The 14655-nt window shown below is 36.8% G+C and overlaps 1 protein-coding gene across 2 annotated transcripts in view; it reads left to right on the forward strand.

The window, feature by feature from the left end:
- Positions 1-14655, forward strand: part of pip5k1bb (phosphatidylinositol-4-phosphate 5-kinase, type I, beta b) — a 43503-nt gene that overhangs the window by 17247 nt on the left and 11601 nt on the right. For both annotated transcript variants that reach the window (XR_009272603.1, XM_058785441.1), the window contains exons 5-7: positions 1579-1696; positions 6399-6551; positions 8682-8978. Coding sequence is in view for 1 of the 2 variants with exons in the window: in XM_058785441.1 (XP_058641424.1) it covers positions 1579-1696; positions 6399-6551; positions 8682-8978 (568 nt within the window). In the remaining variant the exon portion in view is untranslated. The remainder of the gene's footprint in view (positions 1-1578; positions 1697-6398; positions 6552-8681; positions 8979-14655) is intronic.

Raw genomic sequence — 14655 nt, forward strand, 5'->3', positions numbered from 1 at the left:
ATTAATAGAAAGTTCAAAAGAACATGTAAAATTATAAATGTCTTTACTGTCACTTTTGAGAAATTTAATGCATCCATGCTGAGTAAAAGTATTAATTTCTTTAAAAAATTAAACTGACCCCAAGCTATTAAATGGTAGTGTAAATTTAGTAGAGTAAATAGTATTAGTGATTATGCATAACAGATGTAGGCTAGTATGTATTCTTGCATGCTTTAGTTGCACTTGGAATGACAATTGAATAAAATTAAATGACAAGTGCATGATTCACATTATGGCAGCAATTTTCTAAAAAACCATAACAATTTCATTAGGCTACTAGGTTTATACATAATAACAAAATAGGGCACCACAGGCATTCTTGATATTATCGACTCTGACATAGCATCAGATTGTAATTTGTTACATGTGATGTCTAATAATAATATTTTTTATTATTACAGAAGCTTTTATTATTCATTTTAAAGTCATTATTCATGCTTTTCTAAATAAGGTAATCAGGCACATTCTATACTACTGAAATAATAGAATATACTGCTATCCTATTCTGACCATATTTACATTCATGCATTTGGCAGAATGCTTTTATCCAAAATCACTTACATTGCATTCAAGCTACAGATTTTATTAGTTCTGGCTTTCCCCGGGAATCGAACCCATGACCTTGGTGTTGCTAGAATTATGCTCTAATGTGTAAGCTACATAGACTGCATTACCAAAAACAAGGGCAAGAAAAATTACGCATACGTCTATGAGACAGATTTGCACATGCGAAAGCCCCATTTTTCAGAGTTAGGTCAGTCGTCTGCCCCTCATCAGTCTGCTATTGTTTTAGTTTATAGAGAAAAGCTCCAATTCAGAGGTCAGTTGTAAATTTTGGATTGGGTTACACAATGGGGTTTGATAGTGAGACATAGTCTGCAACAGCTAATGCTCAGAACTCATTGAAGTGCCTTGAAAAAAAAAAACAGCAACTCACTAACCCGCTTGTGAGGGATCACAGGCGCTTGTTGTTTATCGCTTCAAAGCGGTATTTTGAGTGATTATGACATCATCTGGCCCGTTCAAGTCACACTTTTAGGAATTATTCAAATGGGGTTAATCCAAATACTAATGGCCTGCCTCATAATAGCAAAAGGCGAAAAATGGGTTACAGGATTTTTTTTTTTTTTTCCAGGGCTTGCTTACATTTCATCATGTGTAACTGATGTGACTGACCCTGGTCTTTAGTTTGTGTAACCGTTAATAGAGAAAGACTAGGACCTCCTTGTCCTCAGGCATTAGTTACTGTTGTGTGTCTCTGGAAAAGATTACCTCTGGTGTTTACTGCCGGTGGGTCACATTGCAACAAGGACGCACTCAATGGGGCTCAGAAAGATCAAATGTGTCTCTGTTCCTTGGGCATAAAGAAGCATTTAGGTTAGGTAACAGTTTCTCACAATTCCTGGTCTTCTCCCAGGATTCTACCCAGAAGCATCTTGCATTGGGGAATGTGACGATCATTAATACAACACACAGTTAATTCATTTATATGCTTTGTTTTTTTTGCGATACCTTAAGCAAATACTTTCACTTTTGCAGTGAGGGGAGCAACCTGACTCCAGCACACCATTATCCAGACTTCCGTTTCAAGACGTACGCACCACTGGCTTTCCGCTACTTCCGGGAGCTGTTCGGTATCAAGCCAGATGATTACTTGGTAAAACATACTTTTCGATTTCTATTGGTTTTGGCCACTCTCTTGACTTTTTATTAAAGTCAACATGAAATACAGTTTCTTAATACACTACTGTTCAAAAGTTTGGGGTCAGTTAGATTTTTATTAAAAGAAATGAATTGTTATTCAGCAAGGGCACATTCAATTGACAATAAAGACATTCATAATGTTACAAAAGAACTACAAATTTCACATAAATGCTGTTTTTGTAGAAATTTTATAAATTTTATATTCATCAAATAATCATAAAAAAAAATGTATCACAGTTTCCACAACAATATTAAGCAGCACAGCTGTATTTAACTTTAATAATAATATATGTTTCTTGAGCACCAAACCAGCATATTAGAATGATTTGACCTTGATTAGCTGGATCAGGTGTGTTTGATTAGAGTTGAAGCTAAACTGTGCAGAGCTGTGGCCCTCCAGGAACTGAGTTTGAGACCAATGATCTAGAGCAGGGGTGTCAAATTCAGTTCCTGGAGGGCGGAGCCCTGCAGAGTTTAGATGACACACCTGATCCAGCTAATCAATTCCTTCAGGCTTATTTGAAAACTACAAGGTTTGTGTGTTGGAACAAAACTGAGTTTGACACCCTTGATCTAGAGACTGGAGTAATGAATTGCATCATAGAAATAAATTACATTTTAAAATATATTAAACTAGAAAACAGTTATTTCAAATTATAATAATGTTTCACAATATTACTGTTTTAACCATCTGCATGTAATGCACTTACTGGCTGTGGCAAGTAGAATTTGTAATAAGTATATTTTAGATCTACCCTCAAAGCCCTCTGGGCATATACCCAGAAGGGCAACTAAGGGATCTTCAGGGATTTAATGATGGAAGATTTCTTTAAGAGCATCAAATACATCTTTCCAATAGGTTCTTAATTTTGGACATGACCACAGAATAGGGGTGTGTTTACCAACACTTGTCATAGCAGGAAGGATTCCATTTTGGATTATCTGTGGGGTCCGAAAAAATCTAGTTATAATCTTACAATATTACTATTTTTACTGTATTTTGATCAAATAAATGCAGCCTCATTGAGTATAAGAGACTTCTTTCAAAACATGTTTCAAAACATGTACATGTCTTATTTTGCATGAAATATCATCGCAAAGAAAAAAAACGGAAAGGTGAAAGAAAATTTTTCTTTGTGCTCTCTTTCATTAAAATATAATAACTTATTTCGCCCTCTGAACAACTTTTATTTTTGTATGACATCACAAATCCTTTTTGCCTTTAAACGCCTCCACTCCAACATCTTTGTAGTGTGAAACGTAAATTTTTCGCAGTTGTTAAAATTAAATGTTAAATTGTTAAAATAAAATGAAGTAGTGTCTAACTTTTTTTTTTTTAAATTAAAAAATAATGTTTATCTCAGAAATACATCATATTACGAAAGTAAACTTGGTTTCAAACAGTATTTCATGTTTACTTCAATAGTAGACAAGAGCTAACAGGAAATGATGCTGCAAATAGATGCATGCAGTATTCATGAACTGCTATGGCTCTGTCTCTATTAATCCCAAGACTATTATGTGCCTAGTTCCCTAAAATTTCTCTCCACCTGAGCCCTAACAAAGCATCTTTGTGTAATTTAAAGTTCAGTGGCTGCTTACATCAGGTGCCAGTAAGACTGACCAAGAGTATTACTGACCCCTGACGAACTTCACCGCCGCACCTTGCCAACTGTGACTGGCAGGAACTCAGAATCGACGTCCTCATTTGTAAATTCCCTGCAGGGATTAGCGGTTTGGTTTGATGTGTTCTCACTACGTAAAAAGTGTCCTGGCACATAGAGGTGTTGGAGGTGTACGTTTCCCTGCACTGCAACACCGCCTCGCTCTGACTCGCAGACACTGCAGTGCCTCTGCAGCATCTCTGCAGCTCTCGGACAGTTTGATCTGCATGTTTGCGTGTGTGTGAGTCAGGGTGGATGATGCTGATTAGGCGTATGATCTCAGTCGAGCTGTTAATTGCCTCCTCTGCTCTTTGACATCTAATGGCCTTGTAATTAGCCCAGCAGAGCGGTATCGCTCCCAGGTGCCTGATAGTCTGGTCTTCCTGTGTAATTTGTGAACCTGCATTATATCATCCCCTGTTATAAATCTATTGTGCGCCGCCTTTAGACAAAAATGTTAATTATAGTATATGCAATGCAATGCAGATGCTGGGTTTTATGATGCCCCTAATGACAAGGGAATACCTGTTTACACAATACCATTCAAAAGCTAACTTTTTTGCATTCTATATTTTGCATAGGTGAATGGGAGTTCCTTTTTGTTTGCATTTACTATGGACACACTTCCAGAAAAATCAGCATGAAGTGACTCAAGTGCACAGTAGCAGTATATCTATTTAAGTTCAGAGTTCTTAAAGCTCAAGGGGTAAAACATGGTAAATGCATTTTGGTAAAACATGGTAAATGTGTTTTCTATTCTCAGGGAACATACTGTATATACTACCATTCAAAAGATTGAGGTTGTTAAGGTTTTTTTCAAGTCTCTTGTGCTCACCAAGGCTGCATTTATTTGATTGAATACAGTAAATACAGTAATCTTGTTCAAATTCGCTACATTTAATGTAGTTGTGTAGTTGGGTTGCGTTCCAGTATTTCCCAAATACAGTTATTTATGCATTTTTTTTTTTAAATCCAATTTTTTGTGTAAAAAGTATCTTACATTTCGGCAATCTGATTAAATGGTCAACATGATATCCGTTCATTGTTCATTTGTACATGATAAAGGAATAGTTCGCTCAAAAATTTAAATTTGCCGTCCAGGATGTAGATGAGTTTGTTTCTTCATCAGAACAGATTTGGAGAAATTTACCATCACATCACTTACTATCACATCGCCAATGGATCCTCTGCAGTGAATGGGTGCCGTCAGAAAGAGAGTCTAAACAGCTGATAAAAAGCTCACAGTAATCCACAAGTAATCTTAAAAAGTAAGACTCCAGTCCATCAATTAATATCTTGAACCAAATCCATCATTAAAGGGATAGTTCACCCTAAAATTCTGTCATTAATTACTCACCCTCATGTCGTTCCAAACCGATAAGACCTTCGTTCATTTTCGAAACATAAATTAAGATATTTTAGATGAATTCCGAGAGCTCTCTGACCCTCCCATAGACAGCAAGGATCCTAACATGATCAAGGTCCAGAAACATAGTAAGGACATCGTTAAAATAATCTATGTGACTTTAGTGGTTCAACTGTAATTTTACGAAGCTACGAGAATACTTTTTGTGAGCAAAGAAAACAAAAATAACGACTTTATTCAACAATTCGTCTCCTCCGCGTCACCCTATAGTGCCATTTTGGAGAGTATCACATACGTAAACAACGTATCCGCGTGTATACGTTGTCAGAATTTTGACAACAGAATTTTTATTTTTGGGTGAACTTTCCCTTTAAGGCATTTTTACCTTCAAACCATCACTTCTGGCCAAAATATATTGTCCTTAATCCATAATATTGCTTTCTCCAGTGAAAAAGTCGTCTAGTCTGAATCAGGGGAGAAATATGCACAGATCAAATGAAAAAAAGTCCAAAACAAAAGTTGTAGATTTTGATGTGAGAGGGCAACAGGGCATGGACTTTTTTGGATGGCCTGAGGGTTAGTAAATGTTCTGCAAATGTTAAAATTTTTGGTGAACTATTCCTTTAAGTTCTTTAGTACAAGAAAGGATACGTTACATAATGTAGATGTTTTGTACTGTAACTGGGCACTAAACATCTCTGTTTAAAGTAGGAGCGAGGTCTAAAATGCAGTATAAAATGGTCAGGCTAAGATGAAAGAAAGTGATGTTTCATGCTCTTCTGATTTTTTTGTGTACATTTTTATAATTATGTAGATAGGACAGAGGAAGCGCAAGCTAATTAAAAAGCCCCATGCACGCGGGATGACACGCAGTCCAAATGCAAATGTCCATGTGTTTGGGCTGGAAGTACAACGTGACTGTTGACTTTCATTAGGCAGGCCTTGAATATGAGTGTCTGGCTTCGGTTCAACACTGTCCTCATGCTGCTGCTGCGTCCCAGCCTCCTCAGGGAACCCCGCCAGAAAACTCAGTAGAAATGTTTGCTTTAAGACCTCATAATGTTAGGGTTTTTTTATGCAACCCCAATTAAACCACGGGACTTCCAGGCAGTAATAAACTGATCTTACAGTTTGTAAGGCAAACTGTTTTAGGAAACACTTTCAGTATACTGCAGCCAGTCAATTTGGTGATGTTTTATAAGTCATGTGTTATGAGTAACTCCTTTCTTACTTTTGAATGGGTTTACTCTTTGTTGCCAGTTTAACATAAATATGAATTGGTGTTGATTAGGTGTTTTAAAGCATATATTTAAAATACAGGTAAAAATAGATGCTCTTTTGTAACGATCCCAGAGTACCTCGTTATAAATTGCACACACTGTTTATCTGTGGTCTTAAACATTTCAGACACCCACTTTTTCAGCGGTCTTGGTTTCTATTCATTTTCTTTATAGGGACTGTCACAGTTAAATCAAACATTTACATATTTTATTTTCTTCTTTTTTTATTTTTTAAATTTAATTGCAATTGTAATTCAATTTTACTTCTGGGCCCATACTGTTGTGTTCTATTTAAAGACTCATAATATGTTGTTTTAATGGATTGTTTTTGTTGTAATCTTGCAGTATTCCATTTGTAAAGAGCCCCTGATTGAGTTGTCTAATCCGGGCGCCAGCGGCTCGCTCTTCTACCTGACCAGCGATGATGAATTCATCATCAAAACCGTCCAGCACAAAGAGGCAGAGTTCCTGCAAAAACTGCTTCCAGGATACTACATGGTAGGTCTCAGTAGAGTACAGACTCATTCATCTCCTCAGTAAAGAAAGCTGAGTAAAATACTGTGACTCAGTAGTATAGATTGTTCTGTTCTCACTCATCTATTCTATTTTAGAGGGTTACTACTGGTGTTTTCAAATGGCTGTTGATCTAAAGTTACCCTTTCTCATCAGCTTCACTATTGTGCAGCTACTTTCTGTGGATTAAATGAGCTACAACTATTTCTAATAATTTTATATAATATATATATATATATATATATATATATATATATATATATATATACAGTGGGGCAAAAAGTATTTAGTCAGCCACCAATTGTGCAAGTTCTCCCACTTAAAAAGATGAGAGAGGCCTGTAATTTTCATCATAGGTATACCTCAACTATGAGAGACAAAATGAGAAAAAAAATCCAGAAAATCACATTGTAGGATTTTAAAGAATTAATTGGTAAATTCCTCGGTAAAATAAGTATTTGGTCACCTACAAACAAGCAAGATTTCTGGCTCTCACAGACCTGTAACTTCTTCTTTAAGAGGCTCCTCTGTCCTCCACTCGTTACCTGTATTAATGGCATCTGTTTGAACTCGTTATCAGTATAAAAGACACCTGTCCACAACCTCAAACAGTCCAACTCCAAACTCCACCATGGCTAAGACCAAAGAGCTGTCAAAGGACACCAGAAACAAAATTGTAGACCTGCACCAGGCTGGGAAGACTGAATCTGCAATAGGTAAGCAGCTTGGTGTGAAGAAATCAACTGTGGGAGCAATTATTAGAAAATGGAAGACATACAAGACCACTGATAATCTCCCTCGATCTGGGGCTCCACGAAGATCTCACCCGTGGGGTCAAAATGATCACAAGAACTGTGAGCAAAAATCCCAGAACCACACGGGGACCTAGTGAATGACCTGCAGAGAGCTGGGACCAAAGTAACAAAGGCTACCATCAGTAACACACTGCGCCGCCAAGGACTCAAATCCTGCAGTGCCAGACGTGTCGCCTGCTTAAGCCAGTACATGTCCGGCCCGTCTGAAGTTTGCTAGAGAGCATTTGGATGATCATATGGTCAGATGAAACCAAAATAGAACTTTTGGTAAAAACTCAACTTGTCGTGTTTGGAGGAGAAAGAATGCTGAGTTGCATCCAAAGAACACCATACCTACTGTGAAGCATGGGGTGGAAACATCATGCTTTGGGGCTGTTTTTCTGCAAAGGGACCAGGACGACTGATCCGTGTAAACGAAAGAATGAATGGGGCCATGTATCGTGAGATTTTGAGTGAAAACCTCCTTCCATCAGCAAGGGCATTGAAGATGAAACGTGGCTGGGTCTTTCAGCATGACAATGATCCCAAACACACCGCCCGGGCAACGAAGGAGTGGCTTCGTAAGAAGCATTTCAAGGTCCTGGAGTGGCCTAGCCAGTCTCCAGATCTCAACCCCATCGAAAATCTTTGGAGTCCGTGTTGCCCAGCGACAGCCCCAAAACATTACTGCTCTAGAGGAGATCTGCATGGAGGAATGGGCCAAAATACCAGCAACAGTGTGTGAAAACCTTGTGAAGACTTGCAGAAAACGTTTGACCTCTGTTTTTTGCATGTATATTTCTAGTAAACAGGGTAGGCCATTGTGTCACTATATAATGTAAAACACTTCTCATATTTATACACATATCTTACTGACAGAGGACTATTCTTCATAGGCAGGTCATATATGTGTCCTCTGTGTCTCTTTTTCCAAACATTCCAGTTTAGTATTGTGTGTAAACATTATTGCTAATAGTCATGAATAACTGACTAACAAACCTGATTTTTCTGTTGCATAATTTGAAAAGATTGTTTATGTACAAACTCAGCAGTCTGACTTGCTGTTATTGATCAAAATTAAAGGTGAAGTATGAAACCAAAAAGGTTTCCAAAACTGTCTGTCATTGGTTGAACACTTTTTTTTTTTTTTTTAGTGTTGTTGCATTAGGCTGGTCGGGATGTTCACATGAACAACAGTGTTTTTTGTAGCGTCAAAGAGCCACAGTATGACTTACAGTTGACTATAAACATTAACATGGAAGAAAGTATTTAAAGATCAAAAATTGCATTTCCTTTTATTAAAGCTATTTATTTTCCTCAGAACCTCAACCAGAACCCAAGGACTCTCCTTCCCAAGTTCTACGGCCTGTACTGTGTTCAATCTGGAGGAATCAACATTCGTCTTGTGGTTATGAACAATGTTCTGCCTCGGTCTTTAAAGATGCACTACAAATATGACCTGAAGGGCTCCACGTACAAGAGACGGGCGTCGCGAAAAGAGCGGGAAAAGTCCTGCCCCACATATAAGGACCTAGACTTTGTGGACATGCATGATGGCTTGTACTTTGACACAGAGACATATAACGCCCTGATGAAGACACTACAGCGAGACTGCCGGGTGAGTGCTACTCTATTTTGGCATTTTTCAAACAAAAAATGAGCATCGTCTGCTTGTGCAAAAGTTGTGGGTGGTTTCCAGTGCACTGCTGTGGTTGTTAGCATGTTTGAAGTTTTGTGTAGCGTGAGTCCAATAGAATAGAAAGCAATTTGGAAGCAAAACAAAAACAGGCTTCTGATATGAATCACAGGGAATCGAGAGGAGGATAAAACAAATGTATTTTACACATTTGAGTGGCTCAGTTTCTGTGGCGACCAACCTTGATTTGATCAAACCTGATAATCTGGTCTGAGTGTCATCACAGTGTTGGATTACAAGGTATCTTGTGACAAATCATGCACTTAAGTGTATCATAATGTGACCCTGGACCACAAAACCAGTCTTAAGTGTAAATTTTTGGAAATTGAGATTTATACATCATCTGAAAGCTGAATAAATAAGCTTTACATTGATGTATGGTTTGTTAGGATCGGACAATATTTAGCCGAGATACAACTATTTGAAAAAATCTAAATATTGAGAAAATCACCTTTAAAGTTGTCCAAATGAAGTTCTTAGCAATGCATATTACTAATCAAAAATGAAGTTTTTATACATTTACGGTAAGAAATTTACAAAATATCTTCATGGAACATGATCTTTACTTAATATCCTAATGATTTTTGGCATAAAAGAAAAATTGATAATTTTGACCCATACAATGTATTTTTGGCTATTGCTACAAATATACCCCAGCGACTTAAGACTGGTTTTGTGGTCCAGGGTCACATATGGCTCATGTTCCACTAGAATAAATGAAGTTAAAAAACAGGGCCATCAAAAATTCCTCCTATTTTGTCATTTACATTGCTAAAGATGAGATATTTGCAGAACAAACAATGATAGAGTCTATCAAATGATACAGCTATCATTTGAACAATTCTCTAAAAATTTTTTATTTTTGTTCTAAAAAGATTTACATGCAATTTTTCCTTTATTTCACAATTATTTTAAATATTATGAGCTCTGTCTCATTAACATTTCAATAAGCGATGAAAACTACTGTTCAAAAGTTTTATTTATGTATTTATTTTTAAGAAATGAAAACTTTGCGGCAAAGGCACATTAAATTGATCAAAAGTGACAGTAAAGATATTTGTTATATTCCAAAAATTAGATTTCAAATAAATGTCCTTTTGAATTCATCAAAAAATCCTGATGAATATAAAATGTATCACAGCATATTAGAATGATTTCTGAAGGAACACGTGACACTGAAGACTGGAGTAATGATGCTTAAAATTTAAATTCACATCACAGAAATAAATTACATTTTTATAAATGTATTAAAATAGAAAACATTTCTTTTAAATTGAATTCATTTTTCCACAATATTATTGTTTTTACTGTATTTTTGATCAAATAAATGCAGCTTTGGTGAGCATTTAGAACATTGAAAAATCTTACCAACCCCAGACTTTTGAACAGCAGTGTACATGAAGAGCTAATATCCCGTTGTCTTAAACTGTTGACAACATCACAAAAACACTCATTACATGAACCCTCATGAGATCAAAACATGTATTAAACACCTTAAAACACCACAGACAGACCTCAAGACTCAGTACTTGAATCACGACAAGGATAACAATCAGCTAACTAATGTGCTTGAGGATCATTCTTACATTACAAGACAGTACGTTTCTAAGCGTGACAAGAAAATCAACAGCATCAGTGTAAATAGAATTGGAGAAGGTCAAGTGATTCAATTACATTAGGTATGAGAGAGAATGGAACAAAACTGCTTGTTATTTTGAGTGTAACATAATAGAAAGGATGCATTAAAATATATGCATCTGTTGTAATGTTTTGTGTTTTAAAAAAATGGCACTTAGATTTACCAAGATTTAATAGAAATCTGTACTTTTTTTTTGGAACCACTAAGAATCTTTTGTTCCTCTAATAAACGGTAAAGATGTTCTAGTCTCATCCTCATGCACAAGCACCCGGGAAGATGCCGCAGTTTCACGGAAAACAAGTTCATGAGAGTCTTCAGCTCCACAGTAGCTTATTAACAGATTCAAAATGTGCTGAGTGGCAGACCTCTCCGTTCAGCTGGGAAACAAACCGCATAAATCCAGTCTGGCATTCCTTTCTATTTCAGCAGATCAGGCTGTCAACATGGTCTGGTAAATATTGTTGTTTTTCACATGATTTAGTTTTTTTTTCCATGAAATGATTTGTAAACAATCAGATGGTAATTTCCATTACTGCTTAAATATTGGGGCTTGGTTGATAATGTCTGCCCTACATGATCTGACAGTGTTTGGCAACCACAGATTAGCAGCATTCGTTTGTTCTCTGAGGAAGCCATAGGTGTTGTAAGTGATTGTAATGGCATCGCTGTGTGGTTGTTAAGCTGTTCTGAGTGGTTTTAGGGCATTGTTAGGTCGTTGAATAAACACCACTTCTAAAATTAATGTAGTTAGAATAGCTCAGATACAGTATCGTTCAAAATTTGGGGTCAGTAATATTTTTTTAAAGAAATTAATTGATACATTTATTCAGAAAAGTTGCATAAATTGGTCAAATGTGACAGCAAGAGATTTTTTTTGTTATGTAATGTAACAAAAGATTTATATATCAAATAAATGCAGTTCTTTTAGAATCTTGGATAAACTGCGTCATGGTTTCCACAAAAATATTAAAGGGGTCATATGATGCGATTTCAAGTTTTCCTTTCTCTTTGAATTGTTACAAGCTGTTCATGCATAGATAAGATCCCTAAAGTTGCAAAGACTAAAGTCCCAAACCCAAAGAGATATTCTTTATAAAACTTAAGGCTTGTCCATGCCCTCCTAAAACCGCTCATTTAAACACGTCCCCACATGTCTACGTCACTGTGTGGGAAGATTTGCATAACACTGCCCAAATGTATACGCAAAGAAAGAGGGCGTGATTTTTATTCTCGCTGTAGTATTGTTGCTGCCGCTGGCGCCATGTCCTGGAGACGCTGTGTTTTGTTGTGAAAGCGAAACTACCTTGTTTGGGCTTCCAAAAGAGGACACAACTAGAAATCAGTGGTTAAGTTGTATTTACAACACTGTTCCAGAACAGTTCAACCCAAATATTAGAGTGTGTGCAGCGCATTTTACGGAGGACTATTTCCTGAACCTGGGAGAGTAGCCTACAATGCTGGTTGTGCATAAAGGCTGTTTCTATAAAGTGGGGCAATTCCAACTTTGCAAGGACAGTCTGGCGCTTCTGACTCACAGCCTGTAAGTATGTTTTCATATTTAAAGAATTTGCCACTGACTGTTCAAACACAAGTTTTGAGCAGTGTAGAGTTGTGCTTGTTGTTTGTCGTTTCTCCGATCACATATGCAGACATGGTAATGTAAAAAGACAGTACAAGTCATTATAATCAGTAATTATGTCCCCACTGGATGCAACAAATGCCTCGTTTATAATGGGTTTTATTGTTTTTGTCTCGACGCGGCATCACAATAAGGGGCGTAACATTTTCATTGCACGCTTGAGGTATTCGGCCAATCAGAACGCACTGGATAGCTGGCCAATCAGAGCACACCTTGCTTCTCAGAACGATGAGCTTTGTAAAAATCGTTGCGTTTCAGAAAAAGGCAGAGCATAGAGGAGCAACAATAATGTACAGTATGTGGGAAATAATGTAAATACATTGCATTACACCAAATACACAAAATAATGTTCTTTTTAGCAACGTCATATGACCCCTTTAAGAAATCCTTGATATTTGACTGTCAAATCAAAGTACAATTTGGTAAAAATTTGATACTTAAAGGAACAATTTGCCCCAAAATTAAAGTTTTTTTCTTATTTTACTTTCTTCTGTGGAGCACATTAGAAATTATTTTGAAAAATGTGGTTTGTTTTGGACCCTGTTGACTTTCATTGCATGGACACAAACAGTTTAAACATTTTTCAAAATGTCTTTTTTTCGTGTTCCACGGAACAGTTAAAGAATGTAATACAACGCAAGGGTGAGTAAATTATAACAGAACTTGAATTTTTGGGTGAACTATCCCTTTAAGCCTTCATTTGCTTTCCTTATTGTGTATTCGCCTCTCACATTGCTGTCCAGGAAGCTATTTGTATTAAAATGATCTCATCTTTCATTTTTGTTTCCTATTTGCGTACTGCAGTGTTTTTCAAGGACAAATGCCACCTCTGACATGTTTTCTTTTACTTTGTAAGTTCCTCCAAAATCAAGCTGCAAGTAAACAGCCCAGTAAGTGAATTACCCAAATGATTGTGGCATGATGTTGAAGTGTCCCAATGCTGCGTTAGGTAACCGGCCCTCTGTGGTTGCCTTGTGCTTCTTGAATTCTTCAGCAGACTTGGCACTCGACTTTCTTACTGTTCATTTGTTTACCAACAAACAAGCTCTACAACGGCGCTATTGCGATGGCATTCCAGACACGACCTGTTATTAAAAGCGATTCGAGACAAAATGTTCCCTATACATAACAGTCTGAGAGTTTGTCTTTTTTGGCACCTGAAGTATGTACTGACCAGCCGGCCCCTGTGAGCGCTGAACTAAAAGGATCAGCCGTAATGCAAGTCACAAGAGGGCCGAGGGAAAAATGAGAACTCAAGTTTCACACAATAATGACCATACTTGGGGACATTCGGCCCGCTGTAGCCCACCCTGCCATCTAACTTCAGCATTTGAGAAGAACATAGTCTTTTATGGATTGAAATTGTTGAAATTGTTGAAATTGTTGAAATTGTTGAAATTGTTGAAATTGTTGAAATTGTTGAAATTGTTGAAATTGTTGAAATTGTTGAAATTGTTGAAATTGTTGAAATTGTTGAAATTGTTGAAATTGTTGAAATTGTTGAAATTGTTGAAATTGTTGATCTGTCATCTTTTTACACTATGTTCTTGATGCAAGGAAACACAAACTGCAGTCCAAACACTTTCCCACGAGTGCTGTAAGATTTTATTGTTAGCTTTTTCTTCTGGCTACGTCCTGTGCAGAAACTGAAATGAACACTAAGCAGAAAGTTTCTCCTGAGTAAGCAACACACCCTGGGCTTCAACTGCAGAGCACAATAGAACCAAATCTATAAGAATCAAGAACAAGCCTTTAATCGGTTTCTATGTGACTCGTCTCCAAGCACTTATGGGATTTCGATAATGCATAGAGCACGTCGCCGCCATTTATCTTCACTCTTGATTTAAATGTCTTCTCTGAGCTGAACAGAAATGAGTAAGCATTCATTTTAATGACCTGATTTTGACAATAAAGAACACTTTCATTACACCGTATCTGACACATGAAAAATAATGACACAACTTCTTTCCGCTTACAAGAAGAAGAGTGTTTTTTTAATATTTCTTGGCACATATCTGTATCTATATATTGTTGTTTTGCATGAGGATGTCATCCTCAGTGTCTGTGGTAATTATGGCACTTTATTTTTTTAATATTCAAAACTAAACCAATATTTAGGTTTGATTTTAGTCTTGTGAGAGCAAATGCCTTACATTTGCCTGACATTTATCGCCCCTCAAGAAAGATTCAGTTTATATATATATATACACACACACACACTAATAAAATGTTATTATTATTATTACTTTTTCCCCAACAAGCTGCCCTTAAAGAGTAGACACTCTGTATGAACATGGATTTTTGAATGCAAATAATCATTG

This window comes from Onychostoma macrolepis, chromosome 08 (assembly GCF_012432095.1).
Source record: "Onychostoma macrolepis isolate SWU-2019 chromosome 08, ASM1243209v1, whole genome shotgun sequence".
Lineage (NCBI taxonomy): Eukaryota > Metazoa > Chordata > Actinopteri > Cypriniformes > Cyprinidae > Onychostoma > Onychostoma macrolepis.